Source organism: Corythoichthys intestinalis, chromosome 19 (assembly GCF_030265065.1).
Source record: "Corythoichthys intestinalis isolate RoL2023-P3 chromosome 19, ASM3026506v1, whole genome shotgun sequence".
NCBI classification, from domain to species: domain Eukaryota; kingdom Metazoa; phylum Chordata; class Actinopteri; order Syngnathiformes; family Syngnathidae; genus Corythoichthys; species Corythoichthys intestinalis.
The window spans coordinates 12,353,989-12,372,037 of NC_080413.1; the positions used below are offsets into that span (position 1 = coordinate 12,353,989).

Genomic DNA, 18,049 nt, shown 5'->3' on the forward strand with positions numbered 1-18,049 from the left:
TGAGACTTATGAGGACTACTCTGCTTTTACTGGTGTCATTCATTGACTGAAATTCTACATATTTTTACACAAATTTCCTACTTTGATTTTCCACATGGAAAAGCTGGCTTAAGGCTGCGTTCAAACTGCAGGCATATCTGATTCCTCCTCAAATCCCACTTTTAGGGCTGAATGCTCACACAATTTTAAAAATTTACAGTATATACAGTGGTATGAAAAAGTATCTGAACCTTTTGGAATTTCTCACATTTCTGCATAAAATTACCATCAAATGTGATCTGATCTTTGTCAAAATCACACAGATGAAAATACAGGGTCTGCTTTGACTAAAACCACTCAAACTTTTATAGGTTTTCAAAATTTAATGAGGATAGCATGCAAACAACGACAGAAGGGGGAAAAATAAGTAAGTCAACCCTGTGCCTAAGAAGACCTAAAGAGCAAATGAAACCAATTTTTACCAAACATTTTAAGTCAGGTGTGTGCCCAATTACTGATGAGTGGTTTAAAGCTGCTCTGCCCACTATAAAACACACACCTGGTAAGAAATGTCTTGATGAGAAGCATTGTCTGATGTGCATCATGGCTCGGTCAAAAGAGCTGTCTGAAGACAGAGGATAAAGGATTGTTGATTTGTATAAAGCTGGGAAAGGATACAAAACCATCTCTAAAAGTCTGGATGTTCATTAATCGACAGTCAGAGAAGTTGTCTACAAATGGAGCGAGTTTGGCACTGTTGCTTCTCTCCCAAGGAGTAACCGTCCACCAAAGATGACGCCAAGAGTTCGGTGCAGAATATACAGAGAGGTAAAAAAAGAACCCCAGAGTGTCTGCTAAAGACTTGCAGAAATAACTGCCACAGTCCAATATGTCTGTGCACACATCAACTATATGTAACACTATAGCCAAGAATGGTGTTATTTGGAGGACTCCACAGAGGAAGCCACTCCTATCTAAAAAAAAAACATTGTTGCTCGTTTAATGTTCACAAAAAGGCACTTGGACACTCCACAAAAGTTTTGGCAAAATATTTTGTGGACTGATGAAACCAAAGTTGAATTGTTTGGGAGTAACACACGATATCATGTGTGGAGGAAAAATGGAAGAAGCTCACCAACTTCAACACCTCATCCCCTCTGTGAAACTTGGTGGAGGGAGCATCATGATTTTGGGCTGTTTTGCAACCTCAGGGCCTGGGCAACTTGCAATTGTTAATGGAAGAATGAATTCAAAAGTTTATCAGGATGTTTTGCAGGAAAACCTATAGCCGTTTGTCAGACAGATGAAGCTAAAAAAGAGGATGGATGCTGCAACAAGACAATGATCCAAAACACAGAAGTAAATTAACTTCAGAATGGTTTCAGAAGAACAAAATACACGTTCTGGAGTGGCCAAGTCAAAGTCCAGACTTGAACCCCATTGAGATGCTGTGGCATGATCTAAAGACAGCGATTCATGCCGGACATCCCAGGAATCTGACTTAACTACAGCAGTTTTGTAGAGAAGAATCAACCAAGTTTAGTCCTGATCGATGTGCCAGACTGATGTGCAGCTACAGGAAGTGTCTGGTTGAAGTTATTTTTGCCACAGAGGGGCCCACAAAATATTTAATGTGATGGTTCACTTACTTATTTTTCCCTCTCCTGTCATTGTTTGTATACTATCCTCATTAAAATTTGAATTCCTATGAATGTTTGCGTGGTTTTAGTCAAAGCAGACACTTTTTTTTCCTCTGTGTGATTTTGACAAAGATCAGATCACATTTGCCGGTGATGTTATGCAGAAATGTGAGAAATTCCAAAAGGTTCAGATACTGTTTCGTACCACTGTAGATACGCATTGCATGTACTCACTCCTGGGCTCTCGTGGTCCGTCCACTGTAACCTTGATGGCCCGGTGGTAAGTGGCGACTTGCGGTGGGTTGGTGAACACGGTGATGGTCAGCGTGAAGCTTTTCCCTGTGGGGACATTGAAATGACATCATCATCGTTATGACCAAAGTTGACACGCCATGTGTGTCGGGGATAACGCGCCTCATTCAATATGAACAGGAAAGAATTCATACTGGACAACAGCAGCTTGTTTGAGAAGGTCTTGACTAGAGACACTTGGGTCTTATGTTGCCCCTTTATTAGAGTGTGTGGACTCTTTTAAATGCCACTTCCTCTCTTGAAATTGGGGGCACACGCCATATTGCGGTTCATCATTCACAAGCAATTCTATGTATTATCATAGACTTCATTACCTATTGACTTTGTCATTCTTTGCGTCATGCCTTATCATAGGGGGCCGAGCTTCATTTCGAATAGTCAGGCGAAGACGGCACACACTCATGTCTAAGTTGAATTCAAGCTTTGAGCTTTGAAGAACTAGGAAAGCTGTACCGCATACAAATTGTCTCAAGAGTGATTTATTCAAGTATTCAAGGTAATTATTATATTTTTCCTAGCATGTATGCATTTTGAAACATTGTAAAAAAAAATCAATGGGAGAATGGGAACCGTTATGGCATATATAAGTAAAATAGATGCGTACCTGCCCGTTTTTTTTCTCTTTTAACAAAGTGTCGAGAAAGTTTTACGTCCATATCTACAAAGAATTCAGTGAGTGAAGCATTTTTTTTCGCAGGAATTTTCTTCTTTGTTTACACATGGAGGCAGCTAATTTTCGTAACTGACTAGCCTCATAGTTGGCAATATTTATGCGAAATAAATGCTACCAGCACGGTTTCTTTGCTTTTAACCAAGAATCGAGACTGTTTTACATCCATATCTATGAAGAGTTTGGGGATTTAAGCATTTATTCACAATAATTTCCCCCAGAAAAGCTCTGTTTACGTCAGGCGGCCACTAGCCTCATTCGCTAACAGAGTAGCATTGTACTTCGACATATATGCGTAAAATAAACGCTAACTGCATGGTTTCTTTGCTTTTAGACCAAGAATCGAGACTGCTTTACGTCCCTATCTATTAGGAATCTGGTGATTTAAGCATTTATTTCCAAGAATTTTCGCCAGAAAAGCTCTGTTTACGTCAGGCGGCCGCTAGCCTAATTTGGTAACAGAGTAGCATTGTACTTCGACGTATATACGTGAAATAAACGCCAACTGCACGGTTTCTTTGCCTTTAACCAAGAATCGAGACTGTTTTACGTCCATATCTATGAAGAATTTGGGGATTTAAGCATTTATTCACAAGAATTTTCGCCAGAAAAGCTCTGTTTACGTCAAGCGGCCGCTAGCTTCATTCGCTAACAGCATATAGTGTATAATAATAATAATAAAGGGCTATTCTCTTCTATGATAAGTTGTGATTGTATATAGAATGTATTAATAATCTATTTAAATATTATTTATAATTGATCCCGATGTTTTCCTCAAGTATTAAGTTTCAATTCTTAAATTGAGTGATTTATTAGCTGTTGAAAACAGTAAATAAATTTTAAAAAGTTGCTATTTTGGTCAAAGACTTATATGATATGTTAAATACTGCTATTGATCCTGAAAAAAATAGGTGATTTTCTCTGCATTTGGTGATTTTTGTGCATTAGGTGTAAGTCATGTCAATCGGTTATGAAGTCTATGGTATTATCAATTCATTAAACTTGATTCTTTCCACTGGGATGGACATAACAAAAGGTATTGTCTTTCCCTTTGACTACTTGGCTGCCATTGACAGCAATAGACGTCCAATCCATTTAAATTTACAGCAGAATAATCTAAAAAAAAACACATGATTGGATGTCTATCTTCGTTAATGTCATTGAACGAGTTAATTTACTGTATGCCATTGACCATGATACACGTCTCATCAATTTTGACTGAAATATAAGGATCCAATGTGCTAACATTACAAAGGTGGGTTGTGATAAAGCTGTTGACTTTAATCTCATCTTTGTGTGCGCGAACGTGTGTCAGCACCAGGAATGCAGTGATTCAGAGACACCAGTTCGGCAGCGCTATGAAGACTTCAAAAGGTATGCGTCGTGTAACCGTGGCAACGCTCGGGGGCGGGTAGGGGACAGGAAACGGGGGCGGTCTGAGGGGGTTATATGTGGCGAGTCATAGCGGCAGCTGTCCACGCGTGGGCGTCCGCCACGTTAACGGGAGTCCACATGTGACAGGTGTGCGCCATGTTTGGATGATGAAGTGGACGCTTCCGCTGGATCGCCTTCCCGGTGCTTCATTTTCGTTTCAGTGACAGTTTTATTGGAAAGCACATTTAGAAATGCTTTCCTCCCACTTTGCAAAAACACACGTGCTTTCTTAATTGACAATAAATCCTCTTTAGGTGCAAAGAATAGGAATTTCCCATTGCCTTTAAAGGTTTCGCTGCCATTCTATTAAGCCCACGATGCGATCAACAGTATCAGCTTACACTAAGCTACCTGCGCTATCAATCGTGGCCGTCACGACCCCGATGCGTCATCGACATCGGCATCCTGCCTCATCATTGCAGTCCCGGTGTTTATTTCAGACACCTCGTAGTCTGATCTCTCGGCCCCGGGCTCCTATGTCACTTCCTGTCGCCAGATTCTGTGTCAGGGGTTTCCCCGGCAACAGGCCAAACACTGATAAGTGGGCCGTCTCAGAAAAGACAGGCAACTGGACAGGTGATGGTGGCTCTTTTTTTGAATTAAGAAAAAAAGACCAGATGCTTAAGACCAGATTTCCTCCCTCATATAGTGGTGCCTAGTGATACAAGTTAAATTCCTCCATACCCATGTTCATAACTCAAAACACTCATATCTCAAATCAGCTGCCCCAATCAGTGTTGCACCAACAATTTTTTGGTTCCCGGTACAGATTTTGTGTGGTATCAGCCGATACTGTACTGATTAGGGTTGTTCCGCTCATGTTTTTTTGCTCCCGATCCGATCCCGATCGTTTTAGTTTGAGTATCTGCCGATCCCGATATTTCCCGATCCGATTGCTTTTTTTTTTGCTCCCGATTCAATTCCAATCATTCCCGATAATTTTTCCTGATCATATACATTTTGGCAATGCATTAAGAAAAAAATGAATAAAACTCGGACGAATATATACATTCAACATACAGTACATAAGTACTGTATTTGTTTATTATGACTAAAATCCTCAAGATGGCATTTACATTATCAACATTCTTTCTGTGAGAGGGATCCACGGAAAGAAAGACTTGTAATTCTTAAAGGATAAATGTGACTTTGTATATTGTGACCAAATATTGCCATCTAGTGTATTTGTTGAGCTTTCAGTAAATGATACTGTAGCCATTTAACTGTTCTGCCCAAATGCATGATGCGAAGTGCAACCATGACTGTGCGTAGTGGCACCAATTGATATATCTTCTCTGTGTTGGGAAGTAACATAGAGTGTTAAGGAAAAGATCAACCACTACCGTTCTTCACCACATTGCTTCCTACGATATTTCTACTTGTTGAGAGAGGGATTTTAAGGGTTTAGCCAATTAAAAAGAGGCTCCAAAGACTGCCAAAATTTTCTCTACTCATTTTACGTTGCCTGTTAGCTCTATATATCGGTAGAACGGCGCCATTATAGATTGAACGCGGCAATGCGTGAGTGGGTCGTGCAGCGCATGCGTTAATTGCATTAAATATTTTAACATGATTAATTTTTAAAAAATTAATTACCACCGTTTACACGATAAATTTGATAGCCCTACTTTAAGCCAAAACTAAAGACTCTGGATGAATGTAAGACATTTTGTCTGTAACGTTAAATACAATTAGAAAACGATTTAATTAAAAAAAAAAAATTTAAAAAAGGGATGTCCGATAGTTTTTTGCCGATTCCGATACTTTGAAAATGACGTGATCGGACCCGATCGATCGGTAGTACTGATACTACATTTTTTGAGGGGGGGGGGGGGGTTGTTTTTCTTTTAATACAAAATGATTGCAAACTCACTTGTAAAGTAATGAAAAGTAATTACGATGATGGCTTGGTCAGACATTGCTTAACTCATTGACGTTTGTTCGTTCCTACATAAAATGGATTGGACGTCTACTAGTGATAAACTAATTGAAATTCATAGCAGAGGGATGATTGGATGCCACACTATTGATTGGACCTCCATCATCACCTTTAGAACAGTGACAAGCTCTCCTTATAATTGGCGGCCATCTTGGGTAGGGTAACATCTTCAAAAAGTACATACTGCACAGCCTCGACACCATATGTGGAGTTTAAGGGGCGCTCCTGGTGGCCGAAAAGTGTAATTGCATGTACCTTATTGGCCTGAATATAAGACTGTGTTTTTTGCATTGAAATAAGACTGAAAAAGTGGGAGTCGTCTTAAATTCGGAGTCTAGACATTATACACATTCACGACACTAGATGGCGCCAGATAACATTAGTAATGTTCTGTCATGACAGATCTCAGCTACTCTCAAGTTTAACCAGTTTGCATTATTTTATTGCAATCTTTTTCCTTATTCAGATTTGTTTCAAGACTACAGTTATAGTTAGACCTCACTTTGATGGTTAATGCAGTTATTGCAATTTTGTTGTTTCATCATGAGAGATAGATTGGTTTATTTACATTTCAAAAACCAGAAGCCATTAATTTACGAATGTGATTGCACTTTTTAAATGTTCAGATATCAAGATTTGAATGAGGCAAAATAACATGCTTTTTCTCTGAAATATATTGTTATAATCATTTGTTTCAGGTGTACTGTAATTATTTTCTGTATAAAAGTTAATTTGGTGTTCAAAAAGTCTTTTTTCAAACTTGAGTCTTGAAAAAGAGGGGGTCGTCTTATAATTAGGGTCGTCTTATATTTGGGCCAATACGGTAATTGACTTTCCTATGTATGATTTTAAAATTAAGAGTTTTCCGGTAAAATGTTGTCTATATAAGTTGTAAAGCAATAATACAAAAAAACCCAAAATGAATTAAATGAACAGAAAAAAAATTATAATGGGTCAAAATAATTTTTCGAACAGATCATGTGACTCACACCTTAGAATGATCATTTGCTTTGGTTAGCCAAAACCACCTGAGGACCACAGAGGCAAGATGGATACACGTAATTTTTTCAAACCTAAGCTTTCATAAGCGACAAAAACTACTGAGCAAGAACCAAGGATTGAAAATGTGGACCATGAAACGCCAGAGAGCACTGCCGAAATGATGAACGGAGTTTCAATTTGCCCCACTAAAGACGCTAATTGTACAACAGAGCCAACACCGGCGGCCGTACCATATTCAATGGATGACGATCTTGGCAAAAATTATAGCTGTCCTAAGCAGTCTGATTTAGAATTCCCCTCAAAAATGATGGGAAACAAAAACGCTCATTTTCAACATTTTATTATAAATATTCTTGTAAATCCAATTTATTGCTGACACTGCATTTCGAGGTCATCAACATGTTGTGCCCCACTTGCCCCAAAAGTCAAACTCTGCTTATGCTCGGCACATTTTTTCTGAGTAGTTGTCAATAGCTAGGATGTCAATTCAGTGTTGATCGGTACAGATAATAGTATCGGTTATCGGTGTGCAATACATCGATTATTCGATTCATCGAGAGTCGACATGCAACGATTCGCGTATGATTCATAAATTTTCAAAAACGATGATTTTCCCTAATAACTTAAAGACATTCTGATTAATACAGGAGGGTTGGATGCTGATTTCAATTAAGATTGTTTGGCCTTGGCATAGGTTTGTGCTCCAGTGAGAACTATACAAGCAGAAGCTTTGAATCACTTTGATTCAGACGTGCGCTGGCAGTGGAAGAAATTATGTGGTCGCCACGTAAGCCAAGGAGACCACTAATCCTCACCACCTAAGTGTGTTAAGTGCGTGGGTGTTTTTCGCCTCACCTCGGCCACTGCGGCCTACGAAGCGCAGGTCGTTGAAGCGCGCTACTTGGTTCTTCATCACGCCCGAGGCGTTGCGCAGCTCGGCCGAGTAGTTCTCATCGTTGCCCGCCATCACAGTCACCACCGTGCCGTCCGTTATGTCTCCCAGAGCCACTACCTGGCGGCGAAGGCACAAAATGTCTTAAAATATTGCCATATATACTCGAACACCATGATAAATCATAATTTATCGATGATAGCGTCTCCAACTGTACTCGAGTAGTAGTAGCCTAAATGTTTTAAGTCATGCACCACCACACCCTTTATATAGAATACATACAATTTAAAATTGTATTATTTTAAGATTAAAATAAGATTTTTATTCCCACCAAAAATATGAAAATATAAAACACTTTTAAAATAATTACACAATTACTGAAATATACTGTATTACAAGAGGTGTAAACCATATAAGTCTGCCACGATTTGATTCAACGGCTTACAGTCTATTTAGTACTATATTATCGTAATTTTTGCACTATAAGGCGCACCTGACTATAAGCTGCTACCCACCAAATTTGCCACGAAAATGGTATTTGTTCATAGATAAGCCGCACTAGACTATAAGCAGCAGCTGTCCTCACTGTATTAGGGATATTTACACAAAAAGATATTAACTGGTAACACTTTATTTTACAGTGACTACAGAAAACTGTCATAAGACCAAATGAACCACCATGTCATTGCTTCAAGAATCTTCATTTGGCCATCACTGCTCCCTTGGGGGAGACAGTCAACCTCTGCTGCCACCCGCTGGCAACACTATTGTTGTCCAACATGCCTCCTAGCATGCATTGCAGCACTACAGATGTAAATAACAATCAAAATTCATTTTCTGTGCTAATTATTTCTTCAGTTACTGTTCCAGTTGTTTCATTAATGGCTAGTTATGGTATTTGGTAACACTTTATTTGATAGTGGCGCAATAAGACTGTCATTTGACAATCATAATTATGACATGACACAGTCATGAGCATGAATGAATGCTTTTAACAGACGTCATTTAGTGTTATCCGGCAAGTAAGCTCACTTTTGAATGGATGTAAAAGATCCAAGCTAGACACAAATGGAGTTAGTGACATAATTTGCCAGATGACACTTAATGACAACTCTCATAAGCATTCAGTAATGCCCATGATAGTATCATGTCATAGTTATAACTGTCTTATGATGCCCCTGTCAAATCAAGTGTTACTTGTTGACCTAAATAAATCAACCAACAAATAAGCCGCACTGGACTATAAACTGCAGGATTCAAAATGAAGGAAAAAGTAGCAGCTTATAGTCTGAAAATTACGGTAACGTTATGTACAGATTAAAAAAGTTATTATCATAATTTTTTAAACAAAATGGCATTTCAAAAAAATATATTGATTTTAATCAATATTTTGCCTTTGTATCGTTGCTTTACCAATTGCTGTATTGATCCAGATGCATCTTTACACCCTTACACTGAAAAAATAAGTAGTGATTTACTTGATAAAATCATCGTAACAATTTTACTTACTTTTATTAAGTAAATCTTACTGCTTGCAATATTAAGTTTAGATCACAAGTAAGTGCAAATTGTTACAATGATTTTATCAAGTAAATCACCAGTTATTTTTTTCAGTGTATGAATTAACATAAAACCAAGTAAAATAATTGAAAACTTCCAAATGATTGCATTTTAAAACTAAAGGGATATGCATGCTAATGTTTTAGGGTCTTTTTCGTTCAAGGTTCCTCACTTTGAACATCTCGACAGTTGGCGTACCCCCTTTCAACAACAAACAAAACCATTAACTTTTCATTTTGCACTATTTTCCATGCAATGAAAACAGATAAAACACAGAGGATCTGGTATAAAACATTTCAGCCGCAAATGCTGGTGGAATTACTGGTAACCTGAGTGCAAACCTCGCCAATGCCAAACAACACCAGTAGCCGCCTCCTGTATTTATTGAAAAATGACGTCAAATGAATTCCAAAAGTTTATTTTAAACAGCTGCCAGTTTAAATGCTGTAAGGACACAACATGGCAACGTGCCAATTCCCTGGCAGAGGTAATTATACATGTCTTGATAGACATCAAACCACCTTCAAAGTGTGTTTTAATTTCATCACATAACAGCAAAAAGTCCTCACTGGGATTCTCGTTAAGATTCCTGGAAGGAGATAACAGAAAAGAAAGAAAAAAGGCCTCGGCAGCTGCTAAAATGACCCGGATAGCAATAAAAGTACTTGTTCAAAAAGGCAAAAAAAATTATGAAAAGTTTGGCGTTTGTTTGGTAGCCAAGCAACACATTTCAACATGCTTGACAGTGTTTGATCTATCTTTGAATATGTTTGAAAAGGTCCTTTCATAAGAATAATCACAAAAACAGTTAAATATGAGAATGTGTTCAGAATAAAAAACAACTCAGAATTGATGTAAAACAAATGCTTCAGATAACATTTTTAGAGTGCGCTCCTTATATTTTAAATTAGCTTTTATTTTTTTTGTTTTTTTTTAAGCCTTACAGGGCACTCATTTAACTCATTGGCTGCCATTGACAGTGCTAGACGTCCAATACATTCAATTCAATTAAATAAACTTCATTAATTCCTTGGGAGAGTTCCCTCAGGGAAATTATTTTCCAGCGCCCATAACACCACAACAGCAAAGGTAAAAGTGTAAGGTGCAAGATAGTAAAAAAGTGCTAGAGTAAAAAAGGAATAAAAACAAAATTACAAGGGGTGTGACACAATATTGAAATGGTGATGTATCGCGATACTTTATATCCCAAAAGGTTATTGATATGCTCCTGCCAAGAATCGAGATATCGTTTTAAAAAGGTGTCAATGTTTAAAAAAAAAAGAAAAAAAAAGTTGCTACCAAAATCTTCCACCATAATAGTGTCTCAGTTAACTCTAAGGCTGCCATTGACGGTGCTCGACGCCCAATCCATTTAGACTGGGAACGTTTGTTCATTCACAACCAGAGCATTCACAGTCATTCGGTGAGAGACAGCGAGAACCGAAAGTGGTATTTGCCATGTGGCAAAAATGTTTTGCCATGTGGCAATAAAAAATGCCCCATGGCAATTTTTTTTTGCCACATGGCAAAAAAAATGCCACATGACAAAAATGTTTTGCCACATGGCAAATTTTTTTTTTGCCACATTGCAAAATTTTTTTTTGCCACATTGCAAAAAAAAATGCCACATGGCAAATAATTTTTTCCACACGGCAAAAAAAAAAAAATGCCACATGGCAAAAAATTTTTGCCACATGGCAAATTTTTTTTGCCACATGTCAAAAAGAAATGCCACATAGCAATTTTTTTTGCCACATGGCAAAAAAAAAAAGCCACATGGCAAAAAAAGTTTTGCCTTATGGCAAAAAAAAAAAAAAAATTCCACATGGCAAAAAAATTTTGCCACATGGCAAAAAGAAATGCCACATAGCAATTTTTTTTTTGCCACATGGCAAAAAAACAAAATTGCCACATGGCAAAAACTACTTTGGTTTTCGGCCCTGCTGCATTTGGTCCGATTTTCGGGGCATTTACAGGTCACTCATTGTTCATTTTAGGGCATTTACAGGTCATTTCCTGTTGCGTTTGAGTCACTGCCTATTCATTTGGGTGATTCCCAGGTCACTTCCTGGTCTGTAATTCAAAATAAACAGGAAGTGACCCATAAAATACCCCAAAATCGACAGGAAGTAACTGAAAATCAACTGGTAAATGATCTTAAAAGGCCCAAAATTTCCTCATTGCCTGGCATTGGCTGCCACTGATGGCCATAGGCAGCGAATGAACATTCGCACCCTCCCAGTTCAAATAGATTGGACGTCTACTAGTGATAAACTCATTCCAATTCACAACAGAAGCTTGTTTATGTTGTAGAATATCCTAGAATGATTTCCATACCAATGTATCCATAATCATTGTATCGCCATATCGTCCGATCATCGTTATCGTGAGCTTTGTATCGCAAATCGTATCGTATCATGAGGTACAAAGAGGTTTCTACTCCTAAAAATTACATTGAAAAATGAAATAAATACAATTCAATACAATATGCTATTACTTAAGAAGTACATTAAAAGAAATAATACACACCAGGCAGAAACTATAGCAGGAGGGGTAAATTCGCCCTTCCCATTCAGAATGGATTGGACGTCTAGTGCTGTCAATGGCACTGAAACATGAGCATTCATAGCCAGTCTTTCCTGTTCAAATGAATTGGATATCTGTCGCCGTCAATGCATGCAAAGAGTTAAAAAAACAACAACTTTAGAGTGGTACTTGGGGCTATGACCAGTGTGTAATTCTGTTTTTATTCATTTTAATTTCGTTAATTTAGTTCTATTAACATTGTAAGAATGTATTAATTTATTTATACTTATAATATAAAAATATCCCAGATAGCAGACCGACCTTGAAAAGATGTTGACTCATCATTCCGCTGTGGATTTTACATCGTTGAATCAATGTCACTTTTGCACCCTCAATTAATGTTGTTTAAACGTTAAAAACCTTACAAAACCTAAACGTCATTTTCATTATTAATAATATTGGATCAATGCTGAATCAATGTTATGTTGTCGACCAAAACGCCCACTCGTCCATAATTCAATGACTTTTCAATTATATTCAATCATAAATCAACTATTTGTCGCCTGACATAGCATAGAACAACGTTGTTTCAACTTCACCTCAAATATTTCGATGTCAACCATACTGATGATTTTGATGGAAAATCAACGTTTATTCAATGTCGGTCTGCTATCTGGGTATGGCGGAAAAAATTCAGGTGACTTGAAGTTCCACTCTGAGACCCTCAATTTGGCCAAATTTCCAAATTGTTCGATATGCACGTGTTATACATCATTAGAAAGCTTAAAGTCTCAATTTTCTGGGGGAATAAAAATTTTGAACAGGAGGGCATTTAAAAAAAAAAAAATAAACAGAGAAACCCTAAATGGAGGTGAGAGCATGAGAGCACAATTAAAGACGCCATGATTTTAACGAGATATTATCGCGTACTTACCTTGTTTCAATCCAAAAACTCAATGTAGCATGTATCACCGAGTGTCAAGACACAGATGTGAATGGCCACAGTTGGATTTTGGGGGGATTTTATGGGTGAAAGATGGTAATATAAAAAGGGTCGTGATGAAGAAATCGCAGACATCAAGGAGTGGTTGAGATGTTCTTTTTCATTTATTTACCTTTTTAAACGTTTTTTCCCCCTATTTTTTCTTTGTTTGGATCGATTTATCATCTAACATATTAGGGAAAATGCGACAAAACAAAACAAAACCAAAAAAAACAATTAAGTTATAGTTTTGAGGTAGATATCCGTGACTTATTTACAGACACCATTTTTTTCATTATGATGTAATTTGTTTAAAAGTTTAAAGTATGCGAGTGACTAATTTGTTAAAGTCGTTTTTTTTTTTTTTTTTAAACGAAATATTAGACATCAATTAATGATTCAAAGCTAAAAATGACAGACATTTTGAATAATAAATACAATTACTTCCCTTCTTTTTATGGCTGGGTTGAAGCAAAAGCAGTTGTGTGACGTCTGTAAACGGTGGTTTCCAGGTTATAATGCATACCTGTCAAGTTGTACGTTTTCGGCGTAATTTGTACAAGTGAGCACTGATTTTTAAATATGTACGCCGTACGTTCAAAATCTGTACGTTTTTCGTGCATTACGTTTTTTTTCTCCGTTCAGATTTTGTCACCGTTTCGGCAACGAGACTATGTGCGTTGCTATGCGTTACTACGTTGGCTGAAGGACGCAAGAAAAGTCGGTGACATGGAGAGTGAAGAGCGGGAGTGGGAAGGAGGGAAGAGTGTTGTGATGCTGTTGCAAACGCAATGCTAGGCGAGGTGGCTCCAATATTTCCTGACTGTAGCCGACAGCCTACGATCTACGCCCACATGCATTTAGAACTACAGGCGAAATGACAGACTCGGTGGCGTTAGTAAGCAGCCGCCATTTTAAAGCAGTAGACTTCTCAGAAAGGCTTCCGTTGTAGTGAACCTTCCTAGCAAACCTAAGTAACTTTTTATCTATAATACTCCTAAATCAGCAAAATCTTGACTTGAATCTATCTTTAAATGATGAAACTGTTTTAAAACTTTCACATGTCGAAAGTAGACAGAAGGGAACTCATGCAAAAACGGGAGCAATTTTAACAACTTTAAAAGTTGATTCACAACACTAAATGACTTCCAAACCTAGCAAAAGATACTATGTTAAAAATGAAAAAAAAAAAAAAAACAACACAAAAAAAAAAAAACATGAAAGGTAACACCAGTTACTTTGCCAAGTAACTAATTACTCTTACATTCAGGTAACTGAGTTACTAACTGAATTACTTTTTGGGAGAAGTAATTTGTAACTGTAATTAATTACTTTTTTGAAGTAAGATTAACAACACTGGTCACAAAAATGAAGTCTGCAGAATGAAATGTGACGAAAGCGGGGATTTTATTCTGCCAATTTGTTGCTGAATATAATTTGCCTGCCACTTATTGTTGATCACTACTCAGAATTAGCAAAAGAAATGTTCCCTGACTCAAAGATTGCATCGGCAAGTTAATTTTATCCCTTGACCTTTTTTTATTTATAATTGGACACACTAACGAACTACCTTCAAGTAAAACTGAATTGAAAAATGAAGTGCAGCCATTAAAAGACACGATAGAAATTGCCAAAAGTGCTCCATACAATTATAACAAATGTCACTGTCAGTTTTTAGTAATCATGATGTAGCTAAAGATATTGATTGCAGCAGGTTATATATGACAACATTACCAATAAATTCATGTTATTTTAAAAATTGAGTTTCATGTTGCACGCTTTATAAAACGTTGTAAGATTAGTCACCATTTTGTAAGGGCATACATCACTATTTGTAAGATTGCCAACGGCCTCGGGGTTGACAGGTATGAAAACGCACAAATTAAAAATAGTTCAGAGGCTTAATGCGCCATGAATCTGCTATGGCAGCATATAGACATATTGTTCTATCAAACATAACAGTGGCTTAAAATACAGCAGTTTATTTCAAGGTGCATGAGCAGAAAGTGCTTTTTCAGTCTTGTCTGTTTTTTCCGCCGAATACAAATGATGAATAACTTAAATCACTTTAAAATATAATATTTGAGTTTAAACAAATAATAGTATTAATTCAATAATAAGTAAATATTATCTTGCCCTATAAAGGGTTAACCCTTTAATGCCTGCAATATAAAGCAATTGTCAGATAATCACAAATTTTGAAAAATAAGGTCTTAATGAAACCTTTTTTTCAAGTTTGTAAAAAAGAAAAAAAAGTGTAATAAGCGCTCTAATATCTATAACCCTTGCTAAATCCTGTTTTTTAAAAAAAATTATATTATTATTATCATGGAACTTGCAAATAAATGAGTTGACTTGCATCCATTATTTTCTTTTGAGGAAAGATATTTCAAAATTCTGAATTAGTCTCAAAATCATGAAATTCTAAGTGTATCAAATGTAATACATTTGTCAAGAAGGGGTTAAACGTCTTCAATGATCCCCCCCAAAAAATAAAAAATAGACACTTGCCCTATAAAGGGTTAACGTTTGAATAGCTGTCCCCTGTATTGACCACTGCCCCTGAAAGGGTTAAATAATTTGTGTTATTATTATTATTTTCTGAATCCAAAATAAGACCAGAACATTTTTTTATTTATAAATAAACTTTTGTAATTGTTAATTTACGAAAGAGGATGTAAAAAGTGGAACCAGTAGGATAAAAAGTTGCTTTCATGTTTTCACATTTTAAAGTTTCGCAATCAACTCAAAACGTCAAATCACGTTCACTTGATCTCACCTTGAAGGCGACGGGCAAAGTCTTGTTACAGCGCCAGTGCGACGGCAGCACGGAGCACAAAAAGTTGGGGCTGTCGGTGCGCACCAGCTCGGCCGGGTGATCGGCGATGATCTCCGCCATGCTGCGGTTCTCGTGGGCGCGCAGCCGAGGCACCACCGCTGACACCGGGTCCGCTTGTCCGCCGTTGCCGCCTCCTCCTCCGCCACCGCCGCCGCCACCGCCGGCCCCCGGCGAGCCCACGTCCGTCATCTTGCCCGCGAGCGGCTGCAGGCTGCTGGACGGCGGGCTGAACCTCCGGCTGGCGCTCGGGTCTATGGGGATGCGCATGACACACAATCGGAGTCGATTAACCGCTGATGAAATCGTCGATATGAAAGTCAAAACTAAACGAGGAAAGTCGGGATCCTTCCTCGGTAGCACCGCGAGTTGGAAAGCCTCTTCTCTCCCGGGCAGGAGGAGGAAAACCACGCGTGGGGAGTGTGAGAAAAAGGAGGAGGAGGGTGGTCGCGGTGGTGAGGGTAGTGGTCTCTGTGGCTTCTTAAAAGTCCGCGCGCCACCACGCATGTGCGGCTATAAATAACATCAAATGAACGTCCACGCGTGGGGTGCTTAAGAAAACAAAAAGAAGTCTAGGCGGTTTCCTTCACGCATCAACTTAAAAAAACACACTCCCAAACAAATCATTCAAAGTACAGAATTGAATTATACAGAAAAAAAGAGTGATTATGGTTTTCCTATCCGCGTTTCTTTTTATCCCCAAGTAATTAAATAGCTGGTACATAACTTGAGGGGGTGTGACGTCACGCTTCATAGCGTCCACATGTGTACGTACCGGATCCACAGCTACGACCACCGCAACAAAGTCATAAGAGCGTCCCAGCAGCATGTGTGTTGCGTTCAATGAGCCGATAAAGCGTGTCTATTGAGTGCGTGTTGCATTCCCGGAAGAGTCTCGAGATTCGTGTGTGCGTGTATGTTGCCTTCATGGAACGTACCCGGTCATGAGGAATAGGAGCGTGTGAGTCACCCAGTATTGTGTCCTTACATGTACTAGCATCATGTACATTAAGTATTCAGACTGACTAGAAATGCGCTCCTTGCAACAATTATTTTTAAAGTTCTTCTAAAAGTAAACAATGTAATTATTTCCTTAATTAATAAGAATAGGAGAAACATATTGCACACATACAATTACTTATTGGTATTATTTAAATTGAGTTTCAAAAATATGCACTAATAAATCCTCAAGAAAATCAATCAGAAATAGTTTGCTCCCATCTGGTGGGCAAAATTTTTTAATAAAAACAAAAACAAACAAAAAAAAAATCGAAAAAATCTAATACTGTATAGTATATACATTTCAGATACAGCCATGGGCCCCTAAAAGTTCTCTGTAATATAGTTGCTCTGGTGATGCAATTAACACAAATCTATACCATTTATTGAAATTTATATATTTACTAATAATTTCAATCATTTTTAAAAATCAAACATGACGTAGGTAATTATTTTGAGAAGTTGACTAAATGCAAGCTACATACTGTATGCACCAACACTATGGCTCCATGTAAAAAAAAAAAAAAAAAAAAAAAAAAATCAAATCAATTAAATCAAGTATGCCGAAAATGATTTAAAAGAATAATAAATCTGTTAAACCGAAAGTTGTACTTGTTACTTAAAACAATAATCATGATGAGAAAAAATGCATAGACAGCAACGATACTGAAAAATAATTTGACTCATGTTTTAAAAAAAAAAAAAAAAAAAAACACCATACACACATGCAGTATGGTATGTTTAAAAAAAAAAAAAAAAAAAAAAAAAAAAAAAAAATATATATATATATATATATATATAATAAAACTGTAAATGACAATGTTGTATTCACTCTCAAAGATGATATTCATATAGAGAAAAAAGTAATATTTGGTTGTGCATCTGTGGCCTTAGTGTGTCTACTGTAGAGGGCATCATTGACCCTCTGTGAGGCTCTCATTCATCCTCACTCACTTGCCCAACCCCCTGATTAGACATCAGTCTCCAGTCTGTCTCCTGGCTGCCACATCACACACACAAGCGCACGTGTGACTATGTAGTGCCACTGCTGCTTTTCCACTGCACTCAACCAACTTTTATTGCATCCTCGCGCTTTGATTCCTTTCAAAATAAGAAGCACACATGTCAGACATCTTTTAAGTGGAATAGATTAGAAAGCATTTCATTGTTTTATGCCACTCTTTCTGTAAAATACATTTAGGATCCACTGTGTGTGTGTGTATAAGTCCCAGACCAACTAGTAAGCAACAGGTAAAAATCCATAATACAAAGAAAAAA

General features: G+C 37.5%; 1 protein-coding gene across 2 annotated transcripts in view; it reads right to left on the reverse strand.

Moving 5' to 3' along the window:
• Positions 1–16,340, reverse strand: part of runx2b (RUNX family transcription factor 2b) — a 53,933-nt gene extending 37,593 nt beyond the window's left edge. For both annotated transcript variants that reach the window (XM_057823446.1, XM_057823445.1), the window contains exons 1-3: positions 15,716–16,340; positions 7,832–7,988; positions 1,854–1,958 (exon numbers count right to left, since the gene is read on the reverse strand). In XM_057823446.1, coding sequence (XP_057679429.1) covers positions 1,854–1,958; positions 7,832–7,988; positions 15,716–16,279 — 826 coding nt within the window. In that variant the 5' untranslated portion in view covers positions 16,280–16,340. The remainder of the gene's footprint in view (positions 1–1,853; positions 1,959–7,831; positions 7,989–15,715) is intronic.
• Positions 16,341–18,049: the final 1,709 nt, after the last annotated feature.